Source organism: Geotrypetes seraphini, chromosome 2 (assembly GCF_902459505.1).
Source record: "Geotrypetes seraphini chromosome 2, aGeoSer1.1, whole genome shotgun sequence".
NCBI lineage: Eukaryota > Metazoa > Chordata > Amphibia > Gymnophiona > Dermophiidae > Geotrypetes > Geotrypetes seraphini.
Window position 1 is genome coordinate 197,044,635 of NC_047085.1, and position 14,588 is coordinate 197,059,222.

The following is a 14,588-nucleotide window of genomic DNA, read 5'->3' on the forward strand; positions in this document are numbered from 1 at the left end:
ATGATTTGTACATACATCTAATTTCTTGAACTTACAAATTACTATTCATTGATCTTTTTTTGTGGTAGAAGAGAGAGACTGCAGGATTAAAAGCACTGCTCTTAGAGTGACATCTAATGGGTGGATACAGAAAAGTCACGTTATGGGTTAAGGCCATCAGAGTTATGACCTTGCAGCTGACTCCCCGTAAAGCATCTCGACCTTTCTCTTCAACCTTTTCACCTGGTTCCAGCTCTCTTGACCTCCCTCCCCCGAGGAACTCTCTTCCTTCTCATCCGTCCGCCCTCCCCTCCTCTCTCCCTGCCTCATTCTGTTTCTCTTTCATCTACCTCCCCCCCCAGTCGCAATCTTTTATTACTATTACTCTCCGCCCCGCCCTTCTCAACTGGTCCAAAGCGTCTCCCTCTTTCTTAACTAACCTCCCCCAAGAACCTACCCTGTTCCCAGCCTCTGACGTACCCCGCCGGAAGCAGGAAGTTGCGTCAGAGAGGGGGGGGCGGGTCGTGTCAGAGAGAAGGCGTTGGGGCGGCGCGTGCGACTTGCACTGCAGCTCGAGGCGACCTGTACGGGTAAAGGGCAAGGGTTTAGGTAAATCGTGGGGTGCAGGGGGAGCGGCGAGATGTAAAACTGCGAGGAGGGAGGGAGAGGGGCGGTGTTGCGAGTGTGTTTCAGTAGCTCTCGGGATAGACGGAGTCCATCCAGCATCCCTGGCTGTAGGGCACGGGGTCCGGTTTCCCTTCTTCCTGGCAAAACTCAGCAAGCAGCACCCGCTCGCCTTTTGTACGCCCATATCCAGTGACGTTGCTGCTGTTTGATCTGATATTGGTTTACTCATTTCGTTATTATTTAGTTTATAGTGCCATCTAGCGAAAAGGTGTTCCCAGAAGTCAGACGAGCTTTAATTCTCAAGCCTTGAACCATGACTACTCTAGTGGTTGCATACTGAAAAGTATTCTGATACTTTCTGCAGCATTATCTGTGCCTTACTTCCCTAGACTTTTACTCGGATCTGCCACAGTTGGCCTTATCAGTACAGGTAGATTCCCTCCCTTCTGGCCCCATTTCCACCGTAGCCAGCTGAAAGCTTGCTCTATAAGCCAGGCCTGGGAGCTATGAGTTCTCCACTGCCCCACAGTAAAAGAGACCTGGCTTCTGCAGTAATGTTCGGGGTAAAAAGTGTGTGTCTTTCAATGATTACATGATTGATGAATGCTGGGAGATCCAATATTCAGTTAGGTAGGAGTTAACTTTTGCTAATTGGGTCTGGGGCAGATGTTTCGTGGCACTTAAGCAGAAACTGATTCATATTGATCAGTTAGTGTTTATTGCTTGTTAGTACTGAGTAGTGTTACCATATGTCTCCAGAAAAAAAACGTCTGTCCTCCTTACTTCCATTGCTTTCGATGAAAGTAAAACTTGGATGTCTCAATTCGTCCTAGTATGGTGTGAAATTGCTATTTGAAGCAAACATACAAGAAAAGGATTTCCACAAGCCAAAGCACCAAAACAGCAGATTTATTGTGCACATGTAATAAATGAAATCTTTATTGACTGTATCACATATAGGAATATTAAAACCCAACATGGCCATGTTTTGCTCCATATTGGAGCTGCATCAGGTTGCAAATTCTGTGACTAAATGACTAATGAAAACAAATTGGTAATGAACATTTCAGAAACCTATTAGTAAAAGAAAAATAATGTACAGAATATTCTATTTATGTATTGTGATTTATTAACTGTCTTTATGAAGAGATTCACCCAAGGCAGTGCACAATAGGTATTGTTTAATATAAAACATAATAAATCTCAAATACTAATTACTAATTCTTATATGTGTTGTAGTCAATAAAGCTTTAATTTATTCAGTTTTTACATTTGATCTGCTTCTCTTTTTAACACATTGAAATTTGAAGGTCAGGATGTCAGCTAGTTACAAAAGAGGAACAAATGCATTTTGACATTCATGTTTCATCTTTGTGCAACAGCTCTAGAAATAGTGATTTAAACTAAAAAACTAGGGCCCCCTTTTTACAAGGCTGCACAGCTGAGTGCCACACGGCAAATGCTCCAATGCCCATTCAATTCATATGGGCATCGGAACATTTACCATACCGGCCTACACTGCTGGTTTTAGTAAAAGAGGGGGTAAGTTCAGATGAGCTGGTCACCTCAAAGAAATTCACTGTGTTTTGTATAATGTTGCTTCTGTTCTAGAGAGACCATGTTTAAGTTATTTCTTCTTACATAGTGAAATATGGTGGAGGATTCACAGAGAAATTTCCGCTCGGTGTATTATGAAAAAGTTGGCTTCCGAGGAGTGGAAGAGAAAAAGTCCTTGGAGATCCTGCTGAAAGATGACCGCCTAGGTACGTGCCATGCCTTTCATCTTTTTGTACTTTTTTTTTATGTTCATGCAACCTTTTGTTAGTATGATGAGGCGAAGTATTGACTTTGTCATTTGTGTTTCCAAATCTTGAGTTGTTAGATTATTAGCAGGGCAACCAGTGTTGTGAGCTGGGAAATATTGATGAATGTAGCCCTTTACAGCCTGCAGCCTAAGGCATTTTAGCCCTGCTGACTATCACAAATTAAACTTAACAAAATTTAATTCATACATGAGGTAAACTTATTAACAAGAGCAATTTTCTCTTATTTGACAGCCTGATCTCTAGCAGTAGTAATATAGCTGGAATTCACAGCCATTGTTTTGAAACCTGGACCATGGAGAGCAGGAACAACTAGACTCTGGGAGCTGAGATTGGGGAGTATGGTAGGGACATTGACTAGAGGGTTTCAAGGGGTGGGATTGAATAGAAAAGGTATTTCCTTGTTGAAGAGGGTATATAAGGGGAATTTGATGCTATGGAAGGGCCAGCAGTACAGTTTTAGAGGAAATGACTGTGGGGAACAGGCTGCAGGACCAGGGTGTGCAGGCACTTAGGCAGCAGCAGTCTTATAAAGCTGGGGAGTGGCTTAAAACGCAGTTTAGCAATGTGCAGCTTTTTAAAATTGCTGCTTCTTCTGAATGTGGGGAGACATCTAATACAACCCTGTTCTATTTTGCAAGAAGCTCTACAGAGCCTCTTGTAAAACACCATGGGAATTCTCCATGTCCTATCTAAAACCGACCTCTGATTTGTGTAGATATATAAGTGAAACATCGCCTATTTTAATGCAATCTGAATTATATATTTAAACAGCAGAATGTGAAAAATGCACAAAGGTGTGACGGCTTTACAAGCACTGGATTGATGTGCATTTGTATATTCAAACCCTGCGCTGCTCCATGACCCTGGGCAAGTAACTTAATCCACCATTGCCCCAGGTACATTAGATTAGATTGTGTGTAGAACCGCTTTGAGTTGGTTGTATAACTACAAATCCCTTTCACCATATTTAATTCTGCTTCTTGAAATTTGTAGGCTCTGAAACTCTTTATTTACCTTTCAGATGTAGAGAAACTTTGCACATTCAGCCAGCGGTTCCCCCTCCCATCCATGTACCGGGTCTTGGTGTGGAAGGTACTCCTAGGTATGGTATTTCTAGCATTAGAGATGCTCTTAAAAGACATCTCAGAGCAATATGCATTGGGTTGTTTTCACTGAATATGGAGCTGACATATCGGCATGCATGAACTCTGTTGTGGGCTTTGCAGTAGAACGGTTAACACAGATAACTTCTTTCCATGAGCTTTGCATCGGTTTTCAGATGGAAAGCACAATCATACTTTCCCTTCAAATCTTGGCCTATAAAAAAAAAGTGCTTACAGAGATTTACATCTGCTTATTCTCAGAGTCCCTTTTCTCGTGAAAATCTGCATTATCCCAGGACAAGCAGGCAGCATATTCCCACACATGGGTGACGTCACCGACGGAGCCCCGCAGCGGACAGCCTCGAAAGCATCTTGCTTGAAGATCTCGAGCTTTCGATTGCTGCATCGCGCATGCGCGCGTGCCTTCCCGCCCAAACTAGGGGGCGCATCTCCTGAGAGGATCCTCAGTTCAACGTTTTCCGCGGAGCCGAGAAGACTTGTCGACTTGGTTCCCGTAGCGTTGTGCCTTCTCTTCACCGCGGCTGAGTACTTTTTATTGTTTTCGGTCGCTGTGTTACTATACTAATTCTATTTTATTTCTTTTTCTAAAAAAAAAAACAAAACAAAACATCTTTTTGTTTTTCTTTAGCGTCGGGTTGGAAGATTGAGGCCTAGGCCTCTCTTCTCCGTTCTCGACACGGACTTTGTCCTATCTATGTCCCGGCCTGTTACCGGGTTTAAAAGGTGTTATCAGTGCGGTAGGACTATTTCCATCACTGATCCACATAGTCAGTGTATGATCTGTCTCGGGTCGACTCATCGCCCTGAAGATTGTCTTCGCTGCCTCACTCTTCAACCTCGTGCTTTTAAATGCCGCTGCGACAGGTTTTTGGAGCTTTTTCCTCGTATGGAGCCTGAAAAAGCTGTGGCCTCGGTCGAGGCATCTGTAAAATCCTCGACTCCGGGTCCAACCTCGAGTACTAAAGCCTCGACCTCGCCTTCTCGACAGGCCTCGGCCTCGAAGACCTCCGGGTCCTCGGCCTCGAAGGCCTCGACGATGTCCTCGAAGCCTGGATTGGGGGGTAAGTCTCCTGCTTCCTTTTCAGGTACCATCCCTAAGAAGCCGACAGAGTCTACCTCCATTCAACCTGGGGCCCCAGGTTTGACTCCGTCTTCCAGACCTTCAAAACGTGCTTCCAAGTCCAGGGAATACTCTCGATCGAGGTCGCCCTCCTTGGAACGCACGAGACCTCCTGTGACTCCGAGTCCTTTGGTCTCCGTCCCCATGTTTGAGGATATGCTTAAGTCAATTTTGACTACGCAAATTTCCTCAATAGTGGCTCAGTTGGTACCGGCCTCGACTCTGTCTGCGCAACTCCAGCCTGAGCAACAATCTGCACCTTCTCGACGATCTCCTCGTCGCAGGTCTCGATCCAGGGTTTCCTCGTCGGACTCCTCATCTGAACATGGGGCTAAACAATCATTACCTCGATCCAAGCACAGGTCTCGATCTTCGAAGCTTACCTCTACAAAGAGCTCGAAGCATTCTGATCTTACTTCCAAAGTTTTACCTCGCTCTCATACTACCATTGCCTCTTCAATTTCATCGAGGCATTCGAGGTCGAGGACGCCACCTTCGAGGCATTTATCTCGAGAAAAATCTCCTCTTACTAAGCCTCGTACTCCGCGTACCTCTCCGACTCGGAGCCTTAAGCGGAAACATTCAGCCACTCCTCCTCTGACAGGCAGTGGAGCATCTTCCATCACTTTACATCTTGAATCTGAGCCTGTATCTCAGTATTCACGCGAGGCTTCTCCATCTTTTTCAGTGGCACATCGTTCTCGTTCTGTCTCTCCTGAGGAAGCCTCGACCTCGAAGTCTTCTTCCTTCGCTAAATTTGTCTTCGACATGGGGCAGGCTCTTAATATTGATTTACGTTCCGATTCAAAATACACGCCTGAATATCTGGCGGATATGGAACTTTCTCATCCTCCTAAGGAGACTTTACGTCTACCCATGACACCGGTGCTGAAGCAGACTTTTCTACGTAACATGGAGACTCCTTATTCTGTGACAGCTATTCCATCGAAGCTGGAGTCTCGGTATCGTACTGTTCCATGTAAAGGGTTTGAGAAATCTCAACTTTCTCATCAATCTCTAGTTGTGGAATCCTCCCTGAAGAAGGTTCACCCATCTAAGGTGTCTGCAACAGTTCCACCAGGACGCGAAGGGCGAACTATGGACAAGTTTGGGCGCAGACTTTATCAAAATTCTATGATGACAAATAGAATTTTGAATTACAACTATGTCTTTACTTCATATTTTAACCATTTTTTGAAGCAGTTGTCATCGTTTTGCCCAGACTGGCCCAAAGAACGCCTTTCTGAATATAAACATATTATTCAATCTCTATCTCAGTTACGTCTATTCATGTTGCAGGCATCTTACGATGCTTTTGAGCTATCCTCCAGAGTCTCGGCATTTGCAGTGGCTATGAGACGTCTTGCATGGCTCAGGATTGTAGATATGGATCCCAATTTACAGGATCGTTTAGCAAACCTGCCGTGTCAAGGTTCTGAGCTCTTTGATGACTCTATTGAAGCAGCTACTAAAAGGCTTTCTGAGCATGAGCGCTCCTTCGCCTCTCTGCTTCGTCCGAAACCAAAACCTTCTATGACTAGAGCTTACAGACCTCCAGCTCGTCGTTACCCCATGAAGTCCACACCGGCTTTTTCTAGGCCTCCACCTAGGCGGCCACAACAACAACGTCCTCAAAAGCCCCAGACACCTGCTCCAACCAAAACAGCTCCGTCTTTTTGACGGTCCAGTGATGAGCATTCCAACCTCTTTACATCCAAATTCCTCCCTACCCATCGGAGGTCGCCTTTCCCTTTTTTCATCTGTCTGGGAAACCATTACATCGGACCTTTGGGTCCTTACAATCATCCGCGAGGGATACTCCCTGCGCCTGCTTCAGGTGCCTCCAGATCACCCTCCAAGAGAGTGTCTTTCCAGTTCCTCGCAACTTCCCCTTCTTCTTCGGGAGGCTCGGGCTCTTCTTCACCTTCGAGCAGTGGAGGAAATTCCTCCTCTCGAACACAACCAGGGGTTTTATTCCAGATACTTCCTGGTTCCAAAGAAGACGGGGGATTTGCGACCCATTCTGGATCTCCGAGCTCTCAACAAATTTCTAGTCAAAGAGAAATTTTGCATGCTCTCTCTCCCGATTCTGTACTCCCTCATGGATCAAGGGGATTGGATGTGCTCACTGGATCTCAAAGAGGCTTATACTCACATTCCTATTCATCCAAATTTTCGCAAATATCTCAGGTTCAAGGTGGGGAACCTTCACCTTCAATACAGGGTTCTTCCATTTGGCTTAGCAACCTCTCCTCGGGTCTTCACCAAGTGTCTGGTTGTGGTAGCCGCGGCCCTTCGAGCCCGGGGATTGCAAGTTTTTCCTTACCTCGACGATTGGCTTATAAAAGCTCCTTCTCTTACAGGGGTTACACAAGCGACCCTTCAGACTATTTCTTTTCTTCAAAGTCTGGGGTTCCATATCAACTTCCCAAAATCTCAGTTAGTTCCAACTCGATCGATCCAATTTATTGGAGCGGTGTTGGATTCTGTTCGCATGAGAGCTTTCCTTCCTCTCAACCGACAGAATACTCTCTTAAACCTTTGTCATCATGTAACTTCCCTATCAACTATCAGGGCGCGTCAAATGATGGTCCTTCTCGGTCACATGGCATCTACAGTACATGTGACTCCTTTTGCAAGACTACACCTTCGCATCCCTCAGTGGACTCTGGCATCCCAATGGCAACAAGCTCTAGATCCACCTTCTCGCCATATAACGGTGACACCTTCTTTAAAGAAGTCTCTCCGCTGGTGGATGCTCTCTTCAAATCTTTCCAGAGGTTTGCTGTTTCTCCATCTTCCTCATCAGAAAGTTCTCACAACAGATTCGTCCGAGTACGCATGGGGAGCCTACGTAGATGGTCTCCGTACGCAAGGGTTATGGAAGGCCACAGATCGTCGATGTCACATCAATCTGTTGGAACTCAGAGCGATATTTCTTGCTCTCAAAGCTTTCCTTCACATCCTTCACGACCAAGTAGTCCTTGTTCGGACGGACAATCAAGTAGCAATGTATTATGTCAACAAACAGGGCGGGACGGGTTCCCATCCTCTGTGTCAGGAAGCTCTGAAGTTGTGGCATTGGGCGATTTCACACAACATCTTTCTTCGAGCTGTTTATATTCAAGGTATTCAGAATTGCCTTGCAGACAAATTGAGTCGTCTGCTTCAACCTCACGAATGGACGATCAACTCCCCCACACTTCGTCAAGTATTCAATCGATGGGGGACTCCTCGGGTGGATCTTTTTGCGTCACCCAACAACTTCAAACTTCCTCTGTTTTGTTCCCGCATCTTCTCCCCTCTTCGTCTCGAGGCGGATGCTTTTCTACTAGACTGGAGGAATCAGTTCCTTTACGCCTTTCCTCCTTTTCCTCTGATTCTCAAAACTCTTGTCAAGTTGAAGTCGGATCATGCCACAATGATTCTCATAGCACCTCGGTGGCCCCGACAACATTGGTTCTCTCTTCTTCTGCAACTCAGCATCAAGGAACCTCTTCTTCTGCCAGTTTTTCCTTCTCTGCTCACTCAGAGTCAGGGATCCTTACTTCATCCAAACCTGCAGTCTCTTCATTTGACAGCATGGTTCCTTTCTACCTGATGGATTCTGCTGAATTTTCTCAGTCTGTTCAGGATGTATTTCTGGCTTCCAGAAAACCGTCCACTCGTCAATGTTATAGTCAAAAGTGGACCAGATTCTCTTCTTGGTGTTCCACTCATAATCTTCAGCCAACTTCTTCTGCTTTGGCTTCCGTTTTGGATTATTTACTTCATCTATCCCAGTCAGGTCTTCAATCCACATCTATTAGAGTTCATCTTAGTGCAATTGCTGCTTTCCATCAGCCTTTAGAGGGGAAATCACTTTCGGCACACCCTCTAGTTTCTCGTTTTATGAAGGGTCTTTTTAATCTCCATCCACCTGTCAAACCACCTCCTGTGGTATGGGATCTTAATGTGGTCTTGGCTCAATTGATGAAGCCTCCTTTTGAACCTATTGACTTGGCTCATTTTCGATATCTTACTTGGAAAACTGTTTTCTTGATTGCTCTCACTTCAGCTCGTCGAGTTAGTGAGTTACAAGCTTTGGTTTCGGATCCACCTTTTACTGTTTTTCACCATGACAAGGTGGTGCTCCGTACGCATCCCAAATTCTTACCTAAAGTAGTGTCTGATTTTCATATCAATCAATCTATTGTTCTACCGGTATTTTTTCCTAAGCCACATTCTCACCCTGGTGAGGCGGCTTTGCATACTTTGGATTGTAAACGTACGTTGGCTTTCTATCTTCAACGTACTCAACCTCACAGAAATTCTCCTCAACTTTTTATTTCTTTTGATCCAAATAGATTGGGTCATCCCGTCTCGAAGCGTACTATCTCCAACTGGATGGCTGCGTGTATTTCTTTCTGTTATGCTCAGGCTGGTCTTCCTCTACAGAGTCGAGTAACGGGCCATAAAGTCAGGGCTATGGCGGCTTCTGTTGCTTTCCTCAGATCAACTCCTATTGAGGAAATTTGTAAAGCTGCCACTTGGTCCTCGGTTCACACTTTTACTTCTCATTATTGTCTGGATACTTTATCCAGGAGGGATGGCCATTTTGGCCAATCTGTTTTACAGAATCTTTTTTCTTAAATTGCCAACTTCCCTCCTCCCTTTTGATTTAGCTTGGAGGTCACCCATGTGTGGGAATATGCTGCCTGCTTGTCCTGGGATAAAGCACAGTTACTTACCGTAACAGGTGTTATCCAGGGACAGCAGGCAGATATTCCCACAACCCTCCCACCTCCCCTGGTTGGCTTCTTAGCTTGGTATCTGAACTGAGGATCCTCTCAGGAGATGCGCCCCCTAGTTTGGGCGGGAAGGCATGCGCGATGCAGCAATCGAAAGCTCGAGATCTTCAAGCAAGATGCTTTCGAGGCTGTCCGCTGCGGGGCTCCGTCGGTGACGTCACCCATGTGTGGGAATATCTGCCTGCTGTCCCTGGATAACACCTGTTACGGTAAGTAACTGTGCTATCTAGGCATGTTGTTTCCTTCTTGCTTAAACAAGCCCCTCCCCCGCCAACACTAAGCACAGGATAAAACAATTCAAATTTATGAATTTGTGTACTGTTTGGGAGCTTAAAACCTCAAAAACAATCTGTATGGATCTAATTTGAGGACTTGAGTTGAAGTTAAGCTATATTTTATTTTTCTTGAGCATAATATAATTGAATACTTGGGCTTTTTGTCTGCTTTTCTTAAATTTTATGTACAAGTGGATACTTAATATGTAAACTTGCTAAATAAATAATTTTTTTTAAAACCCCAACAGTCTGTGTTATGGACACGACACTTGTCTTTTTTTGCTTTGAAAAGCCTGCCTCAGGGGTAAAAATTGACATCCAGTAGATAGTACTCTTGTAATATCGAAGGCGTTTGATATAGGATGTTAGATTAAAAAGTTCCCCAGCAATTTGGGAGAGGTGCCAGCACCTCTGCTGCATTCGTCTTCCCTTCCTCCACCAACCCCCGGTACCTCTAGCTCTTCGCTGGCACGAGCATCCGCTTCAATCTTCTGCTCACGATGGCCTTAGCACTTCCTCTGATGTCATTTCTAATCTAGTCTTCAATTTATATACCGAAGGAACTCGATTCGGTTTGCAGTTCATTAAAAATAAGATAATAAACTAATAGATCAAATGGAGAGAGTACTGTTAGTTAAGATTAGATATTTAAATAGTTAGAAGATCGAATATACTTAGTTGATGTTCGTCGACTGGGGATCTTAGATAACTATTGCATAAACAACCAAGTTTTTAGATCTTTCCAAAACTGATGTAGCTGACCTAACAGTCTTAAAGAATCTGGTAGTTTATTCCAAGTTTCTACCAGTTTAAATGACAAAGTTTTACTGAACTTCCCGTCACTTTTAAGTCCTCTAGAGCAGTGTTTTTCAACCTTTTTACACCTATGGACCGGCAGAAATAAAATAATTATTCTGTGGACCGGCATCGGTCTGTAGACCGGCGGTTGAAGAACACTGGGCTAAGTCATGGGCCAGACCCCCGCCCATCTCTACCCAATCTCCACCCCAGACCCCGCCCCCATAATAGTACTAATTGCACCTTGCACGTCCCGTGCCTCATCTGGAAACCTTTCCTCTGACGTTGCAACGTCAGAGAGAAGGCTTCCGGTTCAGGCGCAGGATGCCCGTAGGAGCCACTGCCCATGGCTTTGTGCATTGAATCAGTTAGGAAGAGGGAGCTAGCTCGAAGATACCGCCGCATTGATCGCACTGTGGACTGGCGGTTGAAGAACACTGTTTTGGGCCTGATGCACTTGCTGGCCCTGTGGACCGGCAGGAAATTTCTTTGGACCGGCACTGGTCCATGGACTGGTGGTTGAAGAACACTGCTCTAGAGGACCACAGAAATTTCCTGCTGGTCCACAGGGCCAGCATGTGCATCAGGCCCAAAACAGTGTTCTTCAACCGCCGGTGTGATCGATGCGACGTTATCTTCGAGCCAGCTCCCTCTTCCTAACTGATTCAGTGCACAAAGCCACAGGCAGTGACTCCTACGGGCATCCTGCGCCTGAACTCAGAAGCCTTCTCTCCGACGTTGCAACGTCAGAGGAAAGGTTTCCAGATGAGGCACGGGACGTGCAAGGTGCAATTAGTACTATTATGGGGGCGGGGTCTGGGGTGGAGATTGGGTAGAGATGGGTGGGGTATGGCCCACGACTTAGCCCCGTGTTCTTCAACCGCCGATCCACGGACCGATGTCGGTCCACAGAATAATTATTTTATTTCTTCCAGTCCATAGGTGTAAAAAGGTTGAAAAACACTGCTCTAGAGGATGGAAATGATAGTTTATAAATTGTTGAAATCCTTGAATAATAGGATCTAATAGCATTCCAACATAGAGGGATTGAAGGATCAAATATTCCATAGTAGAATTTAAGAACAACACATACACACTTAAACTTTGTTCTATGACAAACTGGAAGCCAATGAAGCTTTTTCAACAACGGGAATGCAAGATCGTACTTTCTCTTTCCAAAGATAAGTTTGGCCGCTGTATTCTGTATCAACTGTAGTCAATCTGTTTAATATCCCTGTATCAACTGTATCTTTCCAAAGATAAGTTTGGCCGCTGTATCCCTGTATCAACTGTAGTCAATCTGTTTAATATCCAAATATACAGAATTACAATAATCCAACTGAGCAAGCACAGTGGACTGTACCAATAATGTGTAGTGTTCCTGATAGAATAATGACCTGACTTGTCTCAGCAGACGCAAACTAAAGAAACATTTCTTTGCTAAGGACCAGGAAATGTCAGAGGGAGAGCCAAAGCTGGCACAAGCAGCAAATTGGCGATGTTGTGATTGCTGGGGAAGTTAAAGAGGTACAGGGGGAAAGGGGGTGCGCAAGGGGGGAGGGGGCAAGAACAGAGTAGGAGGACACCACTGCCCCAGGCAACTCCCAACCTCACTACGCCACTGCCTGCTATGTCCCTCCCATCATTCAAGTTTATAAAAAATTTGATGCCACCTTATCATTTATTTCAAGGTGGTTATACATTTTAAAATAGGGTAAAAACAGATAATGCAATTTAACATTACTTTAACAAAATAAACATACAAGATTAGATAAAACAATGACATATACGATTAGACAAAAGGGTACGAGTGGAAAAAAAGGGGAGAACTAAAATGATTAAAGAAAAGTAAGATATGAAGGTATAAACAAAATAAGTAGGTCCAATACAAGCGGACTTATAAAAGATACAAAATTTTTAAATCCTTAAAAGGACATTTACACTTGAAAGGCATCTTTGAAAAGAAATGTCTTAAGAAAAGATTTAAATTTCTCAAGATTGGTTATCTCTCTTAGAGCATTTGGTGCCGAATTCCAGAGGGTTGGGGGCAACTACTGAAAAGATTGTGTTTCTTCTAGTGTTAATATGGTTCAAGATTGGGATTGCTAATAAATTTTGCTCTGAGGAACGAAAAAAACGTGATGTAGTGTATGGTATCAAAAATTTATTAATGAATTCTGGCTGTCCAATGTTTCTTGTTTTAAAAGTCAGTAATAGAGTTTTATAGATGATACGGTGATGGATGGGAAGGAAGCCAATGGGCTTTTATCACAAGAGGAGTTACGTGGTGAAATTTTTTGGCCTTATAGATGGCTTTTACTGCTGTGTTCTGGATTTCACCCTCTTTTCAGCTCTGCTGCACAGAAACACTTAGGTGCTCTTCTATAACTGGATGTGTAAGTTTAGTTCTGTGTGGATCTGCCATTTTTGGCCTGTTTTGGCACCTTGCTTCCATTATAACACTTTTTTGTGCTGAAAACGCAGTGTGGAAATAGCATATAACGTTAGGCTCCGAATATAGAATTCCCTAAACAACTATCTTTAATCCCTGAACACACTTTTTCCTGGTAAAAGATGAACTTTTTTCAGTCAGTTTTATGAAAAAGTTTTCCTCCACCCTCCGCTTTGGTTCTCAAAAGGAGTAACTGAGAAAGTAAGGAATAAATGGTTAGCTTTCATAAACTACAAAAGATCGCAGAAAGAGGAAGACAGGCATAAACATAAGAGTAGCCTTACTGGGTCAGACCAATGGTCCATCAAGCCCAGTAGCCCGTTCTCACGCTGGCCAATCCAGATCACTGGTACCTGGCCAAAACCCAAGGAGTAGCAACATTCCATGCTACCGATCCAGGGCAAGCAGTGGCTACCCCCATGTCTTTCTCAATAACAAACTATGGACTTTTCCTCCAGTAATTTGTCCAAACCTTTCTTAAAACCAGCTACGTTATCCACTCTTACCACATCCTCTGCCAACACGTTCCAGAACTTTACTATTCTCTGAGTGAAAAAAAATTTCCTCCTATACAATTTGTTCTAAATGATACATGGCAACAGGCAGGAAAAGGGCTCGGTACTGTTACTGAAACCATGCTTTTACCTAAAAACAAAGGCTGCCACCTCAAGGAGAAATGTGTGCACACAAAAGGAAAACTTTCCCTCACATATAGCACATATGGGAATACACAGTCAAAGAAAGTCTTATTTGTAGCAAAAAACTTCTCTGACCCTCGCGGTGGAACTCTATGTGCCTTTGCTTTTTCTTAGTGCAGGGGGAAGGAAAGATGGTGTAAGCTGCTAGCCAAATAAAAGAAATTCAAAGAATGCTTCTGATAAACTCAACACAGAATGAGCTCCCTTTTTAGTGCCGTGCGACTGAATACTATAGACTTACACAGGTGTCTTTCTTGGGACCAAATGTTTGAGGGTTCTGTTTCTTTCACTTGCACATTTGGAAGTGGCATTTGCATCCTGTTGCTCTGGTGAATCACTTAGGACTCCTTTTACTAAGCTGCGCTAGCGGTGTTAGTGCGCGCTAGACGCTAACGCCTCTATTGAGCTGGTGTTAGTTTTTCCACGTAGCGCAGGGGTTAGCGCGCACTAAAACGCTACCGCAGCTTAGTTTGTGGATTACTGCCTACTGTTTGACAATCTCACGCCTTTGAGAGAATTCATAACGGACTCCTGATATAGGCACTCTTGCCGAAACATGGCCTGTGTCGAGTCCGCCGCATGCCTAGATGATATTCTATATTTGTTATATTGGTTGCTATTAAAGTGTGGTTTGCTTGAAGACCTGGCTCATTCTGCTCTTTCTTTGGATTCCTTGGGACTTGTGCAGAGTGTATTTTCTATTTTATGGTTTAAATGACCCAACATGGTATGTGTTTCAGTGTGTAGCCTATGTCGGGGGTCTGTAAGAAATATAAATATAGACATATATTTAAAAACACAATTCTAGATCAATAGAAACAACACATGATATAAAACTGATAAGCAATAGCTTATAACCACGAACATAAATTACAAAAACTATATATGCAGTCAAAACA

The 14,588-nt window shown here is 44.1% G+C and overlaps 1 protein-coding gene across 6 annotated transcripts in view; it reads left to right on the plus strand.

Annotated features, from left to right (window-relative positions):
• The first annotated feature begins 411 nt into the window (after nt 1-411).
• The window catches only part of TBC1D7 (TBC1 domain family member 7), a 42,706-nt gene continuing 28,529 nt past the window's right edge, over nt 412-14,588 (plus strand). The window contains exons 1-3 of one of the 6 annotated variants that reach the window (XM_033934642.1): nt 412-556; nt 2,252-2,369; nt 3,454-3,534. In XM_033934642.1, coding sequence (XP_033790533.1) covers nt 2,258-2,369; nt 3,454-3,534 — 193 coding nt within the window. In that variant the 5' untranslated portion in view covers nt 412-556; nt 2,252-2,257. Of the gene's footprint in view, nt 589-793; nt 1,037-1,097; nt 1,237-2,251; nt 2,370-3,453; nt 3,535-14,588 lie in introns of those variants that run through there. The other 5 variants (XM_033934643.1, XM_033934640.1, XM_033934639.1 and 2 more) reach the window with 5 other exon arrangements.